Here is a 19959-nt window from a genome sequence, read left to right as displayed (position 1 = left end):
AGTTCATGGGGTAGAAAGTCTGTCCACAAAGAACAAGGGTGGGGGGGGGGAGCACTGCATCTTGGGATGCTGTTTTCAAAATGAGGGGGGAAGACCCCCCCACATTCTGAAAACAGCCAGCACTGGTAGAGAGCCCTGACTGTTGCTTTTGAAACCTTGCTGGAGGTTCCCAGTCAGCAGCTAGATTCCCCTCTCCCCTGGAACCAACAGTGAACTTCTGTTTGGTCTGGAGTAGTGTTGTAACTCAGAACGCTTTGCAGAAATCATTCCGAGTTACAGCTGGGAGCTGCACCTGTGTCTGCAGCCAAAATTAGTTCCAGGTGTTAATGTGTGGATAATCCAGGAGTAAAGAGTTTGATGAGCTGCATAAAATTAATGTGTAACAAGGCCTTGTATTTAAATTTTCCACATTTTCAAAGAGGCTCTATCCATGAAGCTTTGTACTGCTGTAAATTCGAAATAGCTCTGTCCTTCTAACTAAACAAGTATTACGCTAATAGTGAGCATGTTATTCTGGAAAATTCATCCTAACAAATTATTGTACTGTCCTTCTGGATTCCAGGAGTTTGAGGTTAGGTTGTATTGGTACATACCTTCATATGTGCACAAATGCTGTTCTGAAAATATGTGTGTGTATACATCAAATTTCAAACCAACCACAGTCAGACCTTTCTCTTTTTTAATGTCTGTGTTAGTGCAGGTGACATACTGCTGCTCTTACTTGACCTCTGCTTACTCTAGAATTAGAAGCAGTTAGTCACTGTGAGCTTAGCAGCTGCAGGATCCGGACGTATGTCCCATGGAATGAATCTTTGCAGAGGTGTCAGCTGGCTATTGCATTTTCTTTTCTGGTTTTCTCAACAGAGCTGATGTGATGGTGCTGTGCATCACACCAACATTATTCATTTTGACGCCATTTTTCTGTAACTAAGTGGAATTGACTCACAGTGACATGTTTTTGATGTGGGGAAGTAATAATTTACACAGAAAAGATCTGCTCTTTTTACTTGCGCTGAATTAAAACCATTGAGAGTCAGTCTGAATTTCCACTGAGCAAACAAAGTGCTGCCCAAAACGGACTACAGGTTTTCTGAGTCAGCAAGAAAGGAAAGTCCTTTTTTCCTTTTTATATGTGATGTGGAATGTTATTACCCATAGTTCAGTCAACTTCATTTGCCATTGACAAACTGACACAGACTAAGACAAATCTTCCAATTGGATCATAGATAGACACAGGAGGGACACCAGCTCACCAACTGTTACCACAGACTTAGTGAAAAGACACTTGGAGGGGCTGGATGTGTTCAAATCAGCAGGCCCAGATGAACTTCATCCAAGGGTACTGAAGGAATTGGCAGTGTCGTAGCAGAGCCAGTGACACAGCTGTTTGAGCACTCATGGTGCTCTGGTCAGGTCCCAGAGGACTGGAAAAGGGCTAACCTATTTTCAAGAAGGGGAGGCGGGAGGAACTGAGTAATTACAGGCCAGTCAGTCTCACCTCTATCCTTGGTAAAATTCTGGACAAAATCGTTAAGGATCACATTTGTGGGAGCCCAGCAGGGGAAATAATGCTGAAAGGAAATCAGCATGGGCTCATTTCAGGTAGATCCTGCCTGACTAACCATGTGTCTTTTTATGACCAGATCACAAAAAGCTTAGACGCAAGAGTCAAGATAGATTTCATCTAGATGGACATTAAGAAGGCCTTTGATACAGTATCTCATTCTGTTCTCATAAATAAACTGACAGGCTGTGATGTAGATGATTACACGGTCAGGTGGGTGGCAAATTGGCTTAGGGGTCACCCCCAGAGAGTGGTGGTGGATGGGTCAATATTGAGCTGGAAAGATATGGGCAGTGGACTCCCGCAAGGCTCGGTCCTTGGACTGGTGCTATTCAATGTCTTCATCAGTGACTTGGATGAGGGTGTTGAGAGCACCCTGTCCAAGTTCGCAGATGATACCAAATTGTGGGGCAAAGTCAACGCAGCAGAGGGTAGGGAATGGATGCAGGTGGATCTGGACAGGTTGTAAAAATGGGCAGAATGAAATAGGATGCAGTTCAACAAAAACAAGTGCAAAGTGCTGCACCTGGACAAAAAGAACCTGGACTAAAGAACAAAAAGACCTGGACCTGAACAAAAAGAACAAAAGGACCTGGACCTGGACAAAAAGAACCACTAATACAAACTCCTCCAAGACTGTTTCAACAAGGCTAACAGCACTTTGTCATGCATTAGCAGATGCATGATGAATAAGTTCAGAGGGGTGATGCTTCCCCTCTGTGCAGCACTGGTCAGACCGCACTTGGAGCACTGTGTCCAGTTTTGGGTGTTGCACTTCAAGAGGGATGTGGAGAATCTTGAGAGGGTTCAGAGGAGGGCCACTCATATGGTCAGAGGCCTGCAGGCAAAGCCCTACGAGGAGAGACTGCGGGACCTAGATCTCTTCAGTCTTCACAAGAGAAGGCTGAGAGGTGATCTTGTGGCTGCCTATAAATTCATCAGGGGAGGGCAGCAGGGAATAGGAGATGCTCTATTTACTAGGGTACCCCCCTGGAGTAACTAGGAACAATGGCCACAAATTGATGGAGAGCAGATTTAGGTTGGACATTAGAAAGAACTTCTTCACAGTAAGAGTTGTCAGCATCTGGAATGGGCTCCCAAGGCAGGTGGTACTCTCCCCTATCTTGGAGATCTTCAAGAGGAGACTGGACAAGCACCTAGCTGGGGTCATCTGGCCCCAGCGCTCTTCCCTGCCCAGGGCAGGGGGCCAGACTCAATGACCTACTGAGGTCCCTTCCGACTCTAACATCTATGAGTCTATGAAGTATGTGTCTAATATAGTTTCCAGTCATTCTGCTGTACATTTGAAGGAATATTCTCAAGTCTTCATTCTAGCCTCTGTTTAGTCCACACATCATCACTGATAGTTTTGTCCATGCACACAGCCAGAGATGTAACTGGGTGGTTCTCTACCCTGAGAAGTGGTGGTGCATGGGACACCAGCTGTAGCTGGGCTGCCAGGGGTGGCTCAGGAAGCAGTGTCAGTGACTGCCATTTTTTCAGACCTCTTTACTCTGCATCCATGGTTGGTACCCCAGCTTCTCCCCCTTAGTTACACTACTGTACGTAGCACCCATGGGTTACAATGGCTACACTAACAATGTTTATTTAAGCCGCTTAACCACTTGGGCCATGTCCAGATGAGCATGGACCTGTGGTATGTGACACTGCTGACACATCTGCAGCACCACACACCCCACATGCAGTCTTGCCCCATGCTGCTACCTTGCAGCATGGGGGTGGAGGGTGACCCTGGAAGATCCCTGAAATATGCAAGGTGGCACGTGTGGCAGCAGCATGTACCATCCAACTGGCAGCTATCTAGACTTCTAGCTGCAGAAGTGCCATGGCTGCAGCTCACTGAGGCCCCCAGGTAAGGCTGCTTGTGCCAGCACAGTTGCTGGCTCCACCTCCCACCCTACCCAGGACAACGTGTCATATACCAGAATGCACGTGGGATGGGCGTTCCCCAGGAACAAGTAGCAGCGGCACAAATGTACCACTGCTACTTGTTCCCAGGGAAACAAACATCCACGCTCATCTGGATGTAGCCTCGGAGTGTAAACAGACATCATATTTTTTCTAGGAGAAAGCCCTTTGTCCTAGTATCCTACACTTCATTGGCCTGCATTATGTACCTGTGAAGTATGTGAGAGAAAATGTGCTAACACTTTTTTTTGTATGACTGTAAATTGAATCCTAGGACATTCAGGTTAATTGTGAGTTATTCTAGGGACATGCTTCTCAGGCTGTGTGCATTCCCTGGCCACCTAGTGGCAGAGGGGCAGCAATACACCTTGGAAGCGCTACATGTATAAATGGCTGTGCTGCTTGTGTTTTGATCTGTGTTAAAATCAGAGACATTTAGGACTGCCCCAAATGAGACATCTGTTTACAGCCTTGCAGAATGGGAATCCATGTACCAAGTTCCCAGTAGAAATGAACACAGCCATTCATTGGGCTTCATTAAGAAAGTATAATATGTCTTTACGTATTTTCCTTTAAATGCAGGGGATGCTATGAAGGTTTGGACTCTTCTGTGATTTGTTCAAACTATATGTGTGCTTGAAGTGATGGGATAGCTGCTTCATATTTGAAACTAAAAGGTGAAGCTGCTATTTAGCCCAGCTGTATTATCTAACAAGGAAAATTTAAAGTAAAGAAGAACTCCACAGACGCTGATTTTTTTTCATCAAAGGGTGTACCAGCTCCCAGACCTAAACTATATAGTGGCTCATTTTGATTCTGAAACATGTAATTGTTCAGGTGACTGCAGTATGACTAAAAGGAAGGAATGGTTCATTTCTCTCTCCTCTCCATATAATACAAGAATGACTCATGATAGATTGACTCTGCTCAGCAGTCTCAAATGTTCAAGGATGCTGCTCAGAGGTCTGCTGACAATATCCTAATATTAAACCAAGGAAAATATTTCTTGACTTTCCCTTAAGTGCAATGACAGTACAACACAACTTACTCTCAGCTACCCTCAGGCACTATGTATCTGGACTTATGACCAAGTTCTTGGAGCGGGTTCAAACCTGGGGCTTCATACATCAGGAATTCTAGGTCCAAAAGATGCAAATATAGAAAAACATTTCCTTGCAAACCTGTTTCTTGCAAAGATTGATGTTTGAAGCTTGAAAATAATTTCTGTGACCAGAAAAGGAGATATTTTGATTCTTTAAATCTATTAGAGTGAAAGTATTGACACCAAGTGTTATTCTAAACAGAAATAGAAGATTCAGAGCCTTAAAAAGTCCAATTTTCAGCAACGTATGATAAATTATGTTATTACGGTCAGGTATATTGTATACATATACATGTTTCGGTGTACTTTTAACATTTATTTTATTTATTCCAAAAGCAGAATGGCTTGAAAAGTGTGAATGCATGTCACATGCTTAGGCATTGTGGTCAAGACCAGTGGTGCTCAACTTTTATTCCCTGGCATGCCGGATTGGCAGTGCCCAGTCCATCCACAGGCTGGATCCAGTCTATGTTCCCAATCCAGTGCCTGGGCAGGCACAGCGAGCACCATCTGGCTGCATGGAGAGGAGGTGTGGGGGCAGGCCAACCATGGCCCCAGTGCAGCCCCAAAGGAAAAAGGACCTTGTCCCAGCCCCATGGAGAGGAAAAGAGGCATGGCTTATCCCTGCGGGGGGAGCAGGTGTCCCTAGATCCCAACCTGGCCCCACAGAGAGGGAAGGGGCATGGCCCAGCCCCAACTGGAGGGAAGGGGATGTGGCTTAGCCCTGCAGTGGAAGGGGCCATGGTCAAGTCCCAGCCCAGCACTGCAGGAAGGAAAAGCAGCAAGGCCCAGCCCAGATCCTAAAGGCAGGGTGTGTGGACAACTGCATGCTCTGCGGCTGACTGGGGTGCAACATCCTTTGAGACGGGACATCAGTCATCCCTGAGCTAGTGCTCTCCTGTCTCCGTGTGCCTGAGATGTGGGAGCTCCCCCATCTACTCCCATGTCTCCATGTGTTGCAGAGCCCCATGCTGAGGCACATGGAGAGAGGAAAGCAGCCATCTCAGGGTTACCTGCTCTCCTGTTTCAAGTCCAGGGTGCAGCATGCCTCAGCTCCACAGTGCATAGGGATAGGGGAGTAGGCAGCCCTGGGCCTGGGCTGCTTGCTCCCCTGTCTCCATGTGCTGTTCCCAACTAGCTAAGATGCAGGGTCCTCAGTACAGGGGCTGCCACACTGAGGCACCCTGTGCCTCAGCCATGTCTCCCCTTGCCCCCTCTCACCCCCCCCCCCCCTCCCAGAACATGGAGCCTGGCTGGGAGCCAGGGTGAGCTGGGCATGGCCCTCAATGAAGGGCATGTGCAGGGATGTGCGCTGTGGCATAAAGCAGTGGCACGAATTTTTGCCACTGCTCTTTGTGCTGCTGCAAATGCATGCCCCTGCTCATCTGCATGCAGCCAAACAGTTGAAAGTCCTTATACTAATCTCTGCTCCTTAGGCATCTTTCCAGGAACCTTCTGACAAGGTTTGGTATAGTGGGTATAGTCTGAGTTGGAAAGGGGCATGCTAGAGAGCTGGCCCTAACACATAGCATTGTGGAGATTCTAGCCATTGTTGTAGTCTATAGGTTATATGCCTGGCTATACAATATAAGCCCTCAGGAGTGTCCAGATTATGTTAGGAGTCGCTGAAGTTACCCGAGCAGCCAGGATTGACTGGGTGCAAAAGTAGCTGAAGGCCATCATAATCCCTTTCCTCTGGGTCTGCCAGTTTATGCTGCACCTTTTAAGGTATATAGCACATGACTCCCACCCAGGTTCTATAGTATTTACTCACATAATGCACACATCTCTCCTGAAAGTGGCGGGGGGCAGTGTCGCTGATTTTTGCACCAGAACTGAAGCGTAGAGACCCTGAAATACCTTCCTAGGGACACTGTAATGGCTACTGGGATTGTCCTCCTTTCCCAGCCAGGGAGGGAGGGGCAGAGTGCATACTGCAATTAGTTTTAGTATTTTCATGGCGGCCAAAAGCTGCTGCCAATTCAGCAGTGGCTGTGAGAGGGTTAGAACTGGAGATTTTGCCTGAGCATGGATTCCTCCATGTGGTCAGAATTCCCAGATAAGGTGTGTGTCTTATTTGGGGGTTTATTGTACATGAGTAAATGTGGTATGTGTTCTTGAAAAACATCACACTACAGAGCATATTAGTACAAGGACAATAAACATGATAACCCTTTGCACTGGTCTAGAGAGTTAAACAAGTGGTAGTTGTAAGATTGCAGTTCTCTTTAATTTTAGGAAAATCTTTCATTAGTTCCACTAGGAATTAGTATTTAATTCATATTGAGCTTACTATCTGTCTCCTTATTTTTTTTTTCCTGAACTTTCTCAGTCAAATAATTTATTCCTAAAGCTCAATCTCCAGATTCAAACTTCATGAAAGTTCAGATCCAGATCTTGATGCAGACTTTGCAGACTGGCAGCTACTTCTGCCTTTTGCAGAAGGAACCTTTTGTAGTCAGCATAAACTCTGGTATGGCTGTTTAAAAGAATTTTTAGCGCATAGCATTCTTTAATTGTCCAATTATCCCTTGGGTTACAGCCCAGATAAAAGACCTAAGCATAAAATCAAGTGATTTATCAAAAAAATCTAATAATAAATGTAATCTGTAAGGTTTCTTAATTTGCTGGGCAGGACCGGTAGATAGAGGAGCACTTATTCATGAAATTAAGGTCATGATGGTTTTGGGCCTGTGAGCTTTTCAGTTGTTTAGAAAGTGAGGTGTGTGGAAGTACCTAACCAAACTTTTCCACTGGCATTCCTTACAAGTCAGTAAATTCACTATGTTACATGTGTTCCGGCAATGTTTTATGTTTGAAAGGTAGAGTTTATGGAGCGTAAGAAATAGCAAAAGAATAGAAAGGGGAGAGAACTTACGTTTCCCCCTCCTTTTCTCCCTCCGCTCTCCCCTACCAATTATGTTATTTGGTGTCTTTAGGCATTAAAAAAACAAAACCCTAAAACAAGGCAAGGGTGTGGGTTGTCAGGGTTTAGTTTATGATAAAATAACCTTTTTTTTTCCTGACGTCCATTGGTGGTGCTCTTTGGCCCTAGATTTCTTCTTCCAAGGTTTTATCTACTTCAGCACTTGACTGTTTTCAGGGCCTCCTTCTCTTCCTGTTTCTCTGTCCTGTCTCTCTCTTCAAGGTTCTGTTTTGCTGTCTCATTTTCTATGGCTCAGTACAAGTAGGAAAATGCATGGAGCCTCTGTTTCATTGACCCTTCCTCCTGCAGACATCTTCTAGTACACCCACTGTGGATCTCAGTAAATCTGGCGTTTTCTTCTGGGTTCAGCAGGTGTCTTCCATTCTCCAATCCTGGGTAGACTGTGGCACATTAAGAGAGGGGAGAGGGACCTTTAAGAAGTTTCAATAACTTCAGATAAGAACATTTGGAGGTTTGTCAAGACAGATTCAAGCCTTTGAACTGTCTTGTTTTTCACCATTTCTAATCCTGGCACCTCCACTGGTACTTAACAGACACTTGTGGCAATATCCTCTCCCTCCTCCCCCATTTTTTCCTTTGTTTCCCACTGTCCCTAATACAACTTGTTATAGTTTAGTGAAGGGGTTCTTCTCTCCTCCAGGTAGGACATAAAACTAAAATTACATTGATTTATTAAAGGGCACATCACTGTGTTGTGTTTCCTAATATCAAAGGTATTAATCTAAATGTCCTGAACCCGTGTTAACTTACTCAGTTATTTCCATCAAAGTTCTCAGTGCTTTTCTTTGACAATGGAACTTTACTCCCATTCTTCTAAATATGTTGGTGGTTATTCCAGAGATGTAGCATGGCTGTTCCAAGCCTGGGGCAGTACAGACTGCTGGTGTACCAATTTCTGCAGTGCCCAGGGCTGCAGTGCTCTCCACACTCAGTTACACTACTGGGTTATTCCTGTTGAACCTTTTGAAGCAGGTTTGTTCCCAGCCAGTGGTGTCAGGTCATTTATAGCAATCACTATATATTTGTTCAATACTTTATGAGGACTGCACGTCTTTGGTTGTTGTGGGTTATGAGGGTTACTTAGTATTTTAGAATTCCTTCAGAAAAAAAGTGCTTCAAAAGTTCAGCAAATCATTATTTTTAGATATAAAAGGAACCTCATAGTCCATCCCCCCACCCCCCTTTCCCCCACACACATCCGTGGGCCAAAATCAGTTCCCCTGCCCTGGCAGACATTGAGAGCAGCATTACGGTTTGAGGCCTTCATCAGCTTATTCTCAAAATCCCATGAGTAGCAAGTCACATGTTTTCTGTGCAGAGTACTGTGAGATTAATTTTCTGTGTCTCTTTATTATTTTTTAGCCTGAAACTTTCTACATCTGGAACAAGGGAGAGACCCCTAATTTCATTTTTTCCTTCTGAAAAGGATCGTGCTTAGAGTGCATGTGGAGGAGAGGCATGTTAGTAATAAAAGAAGGAAATAGTCGGGGTCAGCTAGGGCTGTCAGAGACAGTCCAGATGATTTTCGAACAGGGAATTGTGGTGATGATTTTTGAGAGAACTGGGTGATGGGACTTTCAAAATGTACAGTCTGTAATCTGGGCTTGGCTGAAGCATACCAAAAAACTTAAGTCAGACGTTGCAAGGTTCATTGCTTCTAAATATGTATAATTGGGGTTCATTTCTAGCTCACTTTTTCCCCCTGTTCAATGAAGTGCTCTAACTGCATGTTGTGGAGACATACAAATCTTTCTGGGAGAGCACCAGCATTTTAGGGGTTTTTATAAAGATTAATTCAATAAAAATATTTTTAAAATGCATATGGTAGTAATCGTCTAGCAAAATGGTTTAGATCTAGAAACAACTGGCAGAGAAAGGAGGGAAAGCTGGGAACAGTCCAGTCTCTAACAGCATTCCCAAAGGACAATATTTGCAACAATAGGAGAGAATAATATAGTAGAATGACAGGCATAAACCAGAGTTGCACTGTAGCCTTTTTAAGCTCTGTTATCAGTTGTCCTAGGATCTAAATTCTTTTCGAGCCACATTTTATTTATAAGCATGAAAACGATTGACAGCTTTAAACGAAGGGTAGGTGTATGTCAGATTCTTGGCAAACGGTTGATACTGCAACTCTTGGGTGGTGTCAGAGAGAGAGAGAGAGAGAGAGAGGGAGGGGGAGAGATCAGAGTCTTGAAAAGACCTCAGCATCATGAAAATTACAATCATAGCCCATTACCCTAAATGTGTTTGTTATGTCTATATAGTTTTCTTTAAAATAATAATAATTAAAAAAAAAAAACCCTTTGCCTGCATACAATGTGGCCTGTACTACCTAGGTTAAAGTATTTAGCTAAAAAGAGTTTGTATGTTCTATTGTCTGTCATATAGATTGTGGTAATTATCTCTCTCTTGTGTTACAAGCCTTTTCCTTTTCCTTTTCCTTTTTTCGAATGGTAGGGGTTTCTTTCAGATCATATTACAGTTAACTAACTCACTTTAGTAAATCAGAGTAGTCAGACAAAAATTACATAGTGTGCTTACCCAAATATTTGTGGGATATGCTTGATCTCACTATTTACACACAAAAAAATTGTATTTTTTGTTTTATTATTGTAACAATGGACAAAAAGTGTAGTAAGTGTATGTGTGTCTTTATTCAGGCTTTCAAAATACAGATCTGCTTGGAACAATACACACAGACAGAAAGCCCCCCCAAACAAACAAAAAACCTCCTTAACCCCAGTGTAGATAAGTTTAAAATAATAACAATATGAATAATAAAAAGAGCAAATAACACTTTGCAGACATCTAACAGAGTACAGTTTACCCTGGCATGAACTGTAGTCTAATGATGAAATAATATTTGGCACTGGTGGGACAGCAGATACAACTCAACAACAATGGCTGCACTGTAGCTTGTGTGGTTTATACATTTGCCTAGTGCTTTCTTTGAGACAAAGAATTTTAAAATAGAGGCAAAGCAGAAAAAATAAATGAGTGGGTTCAAGTTTACTGTAATATAAATACACATACACATTGCTGCAGATGTTATTCATTGGCATACGCTGCCACATAATTATGCTGTGTGCTTCATAATATTTTAATGAGCTTTTACTCTAAATAGCAATGAAAATGGAACAATAAGACGCTCTTAAGGAGGAAAAAGTTTTGGGGCTTTTTTCCCCCTTTCTTTTTGGCCTTAGGAAAGGCTCATAACAGTCTAGGCAAAATGTCAGGACAAAAAAATGTTCTGATTTCAATAAAACTGAATAAGTTCCAATACACAGTATCTGAAGTAAAGTTTTTAATTTTTTTCAGTTCATTTATGGTAAAACAAAACAAAACATGTTATAGTGTAATTCTGGTTAGTTTTATTCTGTATGTGGTGGGGGGGAGAGACCCTTAAGTAATGCTTCTAATATATTGTGCCAATTAAAGTCTTGAAATAAATAACAAACCACTTAATATGTGTTGTAAATGTCATGCTGATTTAAGCATTGTTATGCATAGATTACATCTCTTTGGGGGATGGATAACTAGGCAGTCAGTTCTGGGGGGTGGTTGCTTTTTTTTAAACAAACAAACAAAACCAACCAACTTTGCCCCAAAGAATTCCAGTGAAAATCAGCCAAAGTTTGATAACCACATTAATGCTCTCAGCATTTTACTACTAATGGTCTGTGTTAGCATTAAGAGAGATTTTTTTCTCCCATGACTTGGCATACCACCAACTACCTGAGCAAAAACCCTAAAGTATAATAATCCTCTTGGATTTCATTCTAGCATGCCACCAGCTATGGATCCTTTACACAAAACCTTCTGCACTTTCCATTTAAGCAGCTGCAGGTATACGGAATGTACTTTGGTTTGGGCCTGATCCTTCTCTCATAGAAATCAGTGAGACTTTTGCTGTTGATTACCCTGGAAGCTGAACCGGGCCATTTCTTAGCCTAGATTAATGAAATCAGTAGGCAGCAAACAGCAAAATCTATGGGCATATTGTTTGGGTTGGTATATGCCAATCCTTCTGAATACAGCTCTGCTGCAGTTCCTATTGAAAGCAATTGCAGAACACCCGTTGATTTCAATGGGAGGAAAGTCAAGCCTCAAAAGAAATAAATATGCTCAGATCTATTTAAAGGAGAAGGTTTTGCAGAAAGGATCCATAACTGCAGCATGCTAGAATGAAATCCACATGGATTATTACAGTGTGGGATTGTATTCTGTGGTGGGATACCCTTGACCTGCACTTACAATTCTCATGGCCCACCCCTAAATACCCCAGATCATGTTTACTATATTAAGATCACTCTGCAAATTACTTCTTTTCCTTCATTATTTTTAAAGCCTACATAAAACTTCAGCAGATACCTGAACTGTCTGGAGAGCAGAAACGTAACAGACCAAGCTGTACAAATTCTACTCTCACTCTCCCTGTAACCACATGAAGTTCTGAGTGATACTCAAGCTGTAGAACAGGCTTGAATTTGGCTCATTGTGTCTATGTACTTAAAATGAAGCACAAAATCTGGACGCCTTTCTGTAAGTAGGGCTAAGGAAGCAGGACGTAAGTTGGGCACATACCAGGGTGCAGAGCAGTTACACAAGAGCTGGGTTCCCCTCTGGTGGACAGAGAAAGTAAACACCAGTATACCAGTTATATCAGCTTTGAGGATGGGGAGCAAAATACTTTCTAGGCCTGCATCTACCAACAGTCCATGGGGCATGGCCTTGTGGGGAGATCTGTTTTCCCTTTTCACTCCTTCCTATTTTATGAGAGGGCTGTAGAAAAGACAGCAAGCTAAGTGCTGCTGTGGAAGAATGCAGAAGTGTGGGGAAAGCTCTGTGCTTTCTACCCCTTCAAGACCCTTCCACATGGTCTGCCTAGTATCTGCCCAAACTCATAGTTTACTCAGTCCCATGCCCATGAAGTTTTACAGCCAGCTGTATGAGAACAAAACGTAAGGGTCTGGGACAGACATTACATAAACCAGTTTGAGCTCAATCAGTTAAGTCTGATACTACATTCAACCAGGTTTATCTCAAACCAGTTTTGGCCATTTTGAGACTAGTTTATGTGCACTGAACATCTGTTCTGTTACAGGGTTAAACCAGTGTCTGATCACTTAAACTGGTTTATGTGTAATATCTGTCCTTTGCCTGAATGTTTCTTTTCTTTCAGGTAAAAAAGAAAATTTGGACAAACAAACCAAATCAACCAAACAAGGAGCAATGCACTAGAACCAAAAGAAGACTGTAAGTGAAAAAGAAATGCACGTTCTGTTTTCACCATCATGTTCTCCTTCCCTATAATGCCATGCCACATTACAAAGTAAGGCCACATGACCTGGTCAGCAGAGAATTTGTGTCATAATCTCCTAATGCAGCATTCAAACTTGATATCAAATCCAAAAAATGCAAAAAGATAGGAATCAGTAGAGATCCCTGATTTTCCTGGTTGTAAAGCCAGAAGGCAGGTGGATTAAAGCATTAACCTTGGAGATGTGCAAGCCCCTTGCTAGGGAAGAAGCCTACTTTCAGCACTTTAATCCTGTCCATAGGTGCGCACAATACTCCTGAAGAAGTCTGCATTTAACTTACAGTTTTGTTACCATCATTCTTTCCCCCTGCCAGACTCTGAGAGCAAACCAAAGTCCTTCAAAAGTGAAATCTGTATAGAGAAAGAGTCACTAAGAAGCTATGGTGACTCCCTTTACCAATCATTTATTGTTCTGACAGTTATAGAGAAAAATACTAAAAAAAGACTAGGAGGTGTTTCAACAAGCCTGGTAATATGAGAGAGGTTTTATAGACAAAGGGATTAGGAGCTTCTAAAATTTAGCAGGGAAACATGATTTTTCTCTCCTCCCCTTTGCTCCATTTTTATCCCACTACAAGGGCTTCTTCATTGATCATTCTAGGGTCTCATCCATAACTCTTCAGATTCCACAAACTACTTGTTGATCATGTGAGGGAGCTGGCTTTTTTGAAACTGAAAACTTCCAAAAAGATCTTGATAGGGTTTTTTTTTCAAATTTTCCCATGTTTTTCTTCCCCAAAACAGAAAATTTCCAATGTGAGGGGCTTTGTTTTTTCTACTTTATTCTCTTTTTTTCTTTTTTTATATTGACTGAAACTAAATGAATACTTCTCTGAGTTTTTACTTTCTTCCATGTTTTTCTTTTTCCATTTAGAGCCATTTTTCATTCTGAGATGTTTCCAAACATCTTCAACTTCAGAAAAAGCTGTGAAGATGTAACTCTGCCACCCTGGGACATTCTTGAAGTTGGAAAAGTTTGAGAAAGTTAGAGTAGAAAAAGGAAAAAGGAAAATGTGTGGCATGGACAAAAAGACAGTGTGTTAAATAGCATTGGTTGGATTGTGTTCTATAGTTAAAAGGGAAAAAATGAAAAAAAAAATCTTTTCAAAAGTTTTTTGGTGAAACATTCCAAATATACAAATGCTTCCATTTTGAAGCCTCTTCAATAAAAACAACTTCAAATTTTGAAACATTTGTCTTTCTGAGTTGCTGTTTCAAACTAGCTCCAGTGTCAGGAGCTTGGAAATGGCCTCTGGAAAGGGCCCTGAGGCTTACATCAAAGCTGAAGTTTTTCTAATGGGTTGGTTTTGAGTTCAGACCATATCTAGGTTCAAGGAATATTCATATTTTTCTAATAAGTAGCATTTTTTTCTTTTTAGGTGGTGATACATACCTTTTGGTTACAAAGGATTAATAGACATACATTTTGGGCAAATGGATTAGGTCATACAGTAATTTATATGGGTTAATTCAAATTAGTGCCAATACCAGCCTTTCTTTTAATGTTTTGGATTTTACAGAAAATAACTCTTTATACTTAAATATACAAATGCTTTTATGTATACTTCCACACCTATATCGGGATTACCCTCATTCTACGGGCCCAGCTCAACAGAACAGAAAGAGAAAAATATTACATTTTTTATATCTAAAACAGTTTATCTTTAAATTAGAATACTACTGATTTAGCACTGATAACTCAACAGAGGCCTACTCATGCAAGAAATGAAGATTATGCCAAAAGAGAAAAGAAACTTCTCTAAAATCACCTAAGCAATATTTTAGATACATGTTAGTGTCATGTTTATCAGGCTGCACCTTCCAAAACTAGATTTTAGTGAGAATCTGGAAACCTGCACCCCTCCCCTCCCCTACTGTGAGACCTGACATCAATGCAGATATTGTAGATTTTTTTTTCAGCGATGCTTATATAGTCATGGGTATACTGTTATATGGTATCCCACACATTATACTGTCAAACTGTGTGGTCCAACTGGCAGCTCATAGACTGCATATGGCCCACGAGGGGTAAGTTGTGGCCCTAGGGCTCCTGCCTGGCTTCCACTCTCCCCATTGCACCAGCTGCAGCAGCAGTTGCTGGAGTCTGTGGGCTCCCCCTCCCTGCTCTGGTTTTCATTGTCTGCCCCTGTCCCAGGAGGCTGGGCAATGCAGTACAGCGCAGCTGGGGGAGCTGAGGCTGAGCCAGAAGCCACAAGGTGCAGATGAGATCTGAGGGGGATGGACTTACAGGCCCGTGGTACAGTGGGGAGGGGGGGAAGGAGCACATGTGTGAGCATGGCAAAGCAGTGCAGGGAGGCATGTGCAGGTACGTGATGCAGTATGTGCGACTGCACATGGGGGGTGCTGTTGGCACACTGCGCCTCGAAAATTCCAGTAGGTAACAGTGAATTAAGAAGATGTAACACTTCTGTAGCCCATAGAGTTACTATATAATGCAAGTGATGAGGGAACTGTTGCTTTTCAAAATAAGAACCCCTTTCCTTCTCGGATCTTGCCAAAAAAGGCCTGGGCCTAGACACTGCAATCCACTGGGGAAAGTACAATGAGAAAAGCATTTTCAATCAGACCTCTCTAGAGCATACTGTTCCTGCTGTAATGTCTCCTACACTGTGATAATTCCATTGTGGCTCTGCAGTGGGGAAAAGAATATTAAAAGCAGCAAACAATGCTTTTCAGAGCAGGCCCATGTCTCCCTATGTCTGCATACAGTGTCCATTACAATTGGGGCCTAGGTTCTTTTAAGACCTGAATGTTAGTATGATATAAATATTAAACAGCAATACAAAACCAAAAAAACAAAGAAAGAGAAATATTGAGGGAGGCAGAAATAGAACGGGGAACAACAGAACTTTCTTCAAGAATTTGACTTTTCTTATCAATGTCTCAAGCACAGGGCGACTTTCATTCATGAGTCATTTCTTCAGTAGTGGTGAATGTGGTCTTTTGTACTTTATACACTCAACTATAACACATTAATTGGAATTTTCAGTGTCTGAATGTAGTTCACAATATGATGTGGAAAGCAAAAAAAGGGAATGGGCACAGGCAGCAGTCTAAAAAACCCAGAACATGGCAGAAAGTGCCTTTAATAGCAATGGGGGGATCTGAGAAACAACGTCGGCTGCTGAGAAATGTGTCCTTTGTTTTGGCCTCTTTGTGAGACTACAAGCAGTTTGTTATAAACAGGACTTTATTGAGCAAAAGACTAATGTTTCCTTTCCTATATAGAGGTTCAGAGGTTTAAAAAAAATCAATTAATCAGAAAAGGTTCCAAACAACGTAAACAACATTAAGCACAGTAATTATAAGATAAGCACTGAAGTAATTTTCACTTGAATGGGTGTGGGTGTGCAGAAGTACATATACATTTTGCCAGCTGCTGACAGAGTTGCTCACATGCCAGTTATGGTTTATTGCTACTAATTATTAAACAGATTTTAAAATTGAAGTTACAAAATTGAAACTTACCTGTCTGGGGTTTTTTTTGTAATTATGGTGTACTGAGTTGCTAGGGTTTTCTTTATCAAAAGGAAGTAGTTGACTGAGGGTAAGTAGCATAATCTTATTTATTGAAACTGGTTATTACTAATAAAACTGTTCAGACAGTTTACCCTGAAAGTGAAGTTGTTAGTATACAGCACTGTAGACAAAGAGTAAGATGATTTGGGAGGGGTAGTGTAGTGCAAAGTCATGAGAACTTCCTCTAAAAAAATGCACACTACTACGTAAGCTAGGCATCCTACAACAAGGAGGCTGCTTAGTTTATGATAGGCTGAATGTTAGGCAGAGGGAAAGTTAATGAGAGATGACCTTAACCCGCAGTAATGCAACCACATTACTTCCCCACTTCCCCACTTCCACAAGTGCCATGAAAACAATAAAGAAATTTGAGCATGTATCTGCAATCCATAGCACCACGAGTCCAGGTGCTGCTCTATGCTGCTATTTGGAGGGGATGGTGGGGCAATTATTCTGTCCACTCTGGGGGCTCATATGTTCTCTCCTGGGTATATGTTAATATGCACACTTGCTTAGTAAGCATTCTTCCACTGTATCGAATGTTGGAAGTGTGTGATGCTGGAGAAACAGCAACCCGAAGGCAGGGAGATGACCAGGGATGAAAAGGCAGGTTGATAGTACAGTTGTATACCATCCTTTAGCTGCTTGCCATGACTACACATTTTCACTGCAGTTACCTTGAAGTAACATTGTGTTAACAGTTATTTCAGGGTCCACTCAGCACTGTAGGGAGCCAAGTACCTCTGTTATGTGGAGGTGTAAATACACAGTGTAATAAGGGGCATGCCTGTGATTGACCTAAGTCTGCTTGAAGTGAAGGTGGGTCCTAAAGGCCATTTCTCACTTCAGGGATACAGTCATCAGTCTACTTCAAAATATCAGTATCTACATAATACTTTCACAAGATTTCACTTTCCTGATGTCTGAAATTTCTACATTTACCACTGTTTTCATTTAACAGACTCTTAGAAAAGGTAATATTAAACCTGTTTCCATACCACTTTTTTAAATCTCCATTTTGTGTATACCTTCTGTTGTCAGTCAGAATGCTCCCTGGGGGCTGAGTGACCACAACTAGTTTTTAAAAATCCTTTTAGTTGTGATTACTATTATGTGAGGCAATGTTAGTAAAATGCCATGACATGACATAATGAATCCAGTGGATTAGCAACCAGATAAAAGATGAAGCATATACAAAGAAATGGCTCCGTGAAATTTGGGACTTGCCTACCTTAACTGCGTCCCTGTCCCATCCCAGTGATGCTCATCTTAAGTATTAAAATGACAAGACCTTCCCAGCAATTCTTTGTCCTTAGGCGACAAATCCTATATATATCATGAAGGAAAAAGACTAGCTTAACATAGGAAGGAGATAGCTGCATGTACCTTAGCAACCCCCACTGGCTTCAACTATGAAAAAGGTCAAGATCTGAGCTGGGGCCAACTGAAGGAAGAGACAAGATTTGAGATGTAGCAGTATATAATGCTTGTTTTCTCTGTGCTTCTCTCGCTGGCTGGCGCTCTCTCTCTTACTCCCTCCTCCCCCCTGTGCCTTCATCAAAGAATTCCCAGGGCTCTGTCACTTCTCTTCTGTTCTTTCTGATCATCCAAATGTGTCTACAAATGTGTTACAGCAGAACTAGATCAACCCCAGTCATTGATGCCCTGACTATTCTAATCAAAGTGGGAATTCATTCGTAAGCTATTCAGAGTTTAATTCTCTACCTCCACGGGAAACTGGCAAGAGTGGGACCACTGCCTCAGGATATAGAAGATCAATAACCTCATGTGCTCATTGACCACAACGGTGCCTACAGTGAACAGCAACATAAACTCTTGAGAGGCAAAGAGAATCATACTTTAGCCAAGGATGCAATAGACAAGCCCTTTGCTTTCTGAGATTTGTTTGCTGAAGCATCAAAAACAGTTTCCCCCTTATGCAAAATGCATCAGAATGGGTACTCTAAATAATCATAAACATTAATCATAATCATCATTGCAATTATAATGTAATGCATGGGATATTTCCTTTAATACTTTAATTTCTTTCCCCCAATGGTTTCTAAGCATTTTGCAAGCATGAATATTAGAGATGGACTTGAGCTGTAAAAAACAATCCTGTATCTGAATCCAAATTCTAGCAAAGTTAAAACTGGGATTCCAGTTCAGATCATTATTGGTAGGGATAACGAGAAGTCATGGATTTTTGTTTGTGACCCAAAGTTGTCCTAATTTTAGGGATGGGCAGAGGCAACGGTTCAAAGTCTTCTATAATTATTAACTCAAGTCTCGTGATAAAGCTGGGATGTATTCTAGGTAAATTTTTTCCAGATGGGCAAACTGGGGTATAAGGACAGGAAGGGAATTTGACAAAGTCACTCAGCAGTTCATTGACAGAGATGGGAATGGAACCCAGGAATCCAGAATCTGATCCCTCGCTTTCCCCAGTAAGCATAACAGCCTCCAAATGGTAAGCAATTCCTGCTTTACCTTCAAGATTGATACCAAAGGAGACAGTTATACAAAGAAATGGCTCCTTCAACAAATTACAGTGAGAGAGGTGCATAACTACAAGATAGCAAAGAGTCACTAATTAAAATTTGGCAGAGCACTGAATGAGCTGGAAAGTGTTGCCCACAAAGACTTATCACTTTGAATTCAGTGAAAAATGTACCACTTTCCCCGCCAGTGCTTGTTTTACAGAAGTAACTATGCAAACATATTTTAAAATAGTAATAGTAATTAATAAAACTTGGCTAAGCTGCTTCATAGGATATTCAAAAAAATAAGCTCTGCACATGCACCATCAATTTCATCCCTGTGGCATTGCTGAGCATGGTTAGTATTAAGATTTGGAGCTATTTTACATAAATAGGATGACAGCTCCACACAGTTGGTGGTGTTTTTATTGCCAATTTAACTGGTGTTAAATTAGTGGGTATTTAAGTGTCACTAAAACAATTTAGGGTCCAATTCACAAAAGTAGCGATTCTAGTAATATTTTAATATAAATGAAAAATTGCACTTTAGAGTACTGCTCAATTTATCCTTGTTTTCTAATCACCAGGAATGCCATTTGGTTAGTAAGTGTCCTGAAAAGAATGTCAGTTGACTACAATTAAAATACATCATCTCACTGAGAATTGTCTTCCCAGGCTAAGTAAGCAGTTTACTGTTCTCAGTAAACTTCATTTTCTATAGCAATTAATGGCAGCTGATGGTGCACAGTCCCTTCAGAAAACAGGCCACAAGATTTTAAAGTTTTTGGAAATGCAGATCAGATGAGTTCACTTGAGACCTTAAATGTACAATGTATTCTGTGCCTCCTAAAGTTTTTAATTAACATATTAATATACTGGAAAAGAAAACCGCTAACATGAAATCGGGCTGTTTATAAATACCACCACACATTTATCTACCAGCAAACGGATCATTCCTTTGTTTTGTCCAACACAAGGGATGAATTATTCACAAGGCCCAATTTCGTATGCCTATTGTGTCTGCTGGTAAAGACACTGTGTGTGCTAGAGCACCAGGAAAGCTCAGTGCTTTGC

The 19959-nt window shown here is 41.6% G+C and overlaps 1 protein-coding gene across 1 annotated transcript in view; it reads left to right on the top strand.

The window, feature by feature from the left end:
• The window catches only part of LOC149868490 (uncharacterized), a 181328-nt gene that overhangs the window by 130277 nt on the left and 31092 nt on the right, over positions 1–19959 (top strand). The window contains exon 4 of the mRNA XM_090037641.1: positions 12728–12801. Within this exon, the coding sequence (XP_089893767.1) occupies positions 12728–12801 (74 nt within the window). The remainder of the gene's footprint in view (positions 1–12727; positions 12802–19959) is intronic.

Source organism: Crocodylus siamensis, chromosome 3, assembly GCF_052110815.1.
Source record: "Crocodylus siamensis isolate JL-2025a chromosome 3, ASM5211081v1, whole genome shotgun sequence".
Classification (NCBI taxonomy): domain Eukaryota; kingdom Metazoa; phylum Chordata; order Crocodylia; family Crocodylidae; genus Crocodylus; species Crocodylus siamensis.
Note: the sequence above shows the minus strand (reverse complement) of the source record. Positions and strands in the feature narration are given on the sequence as shown.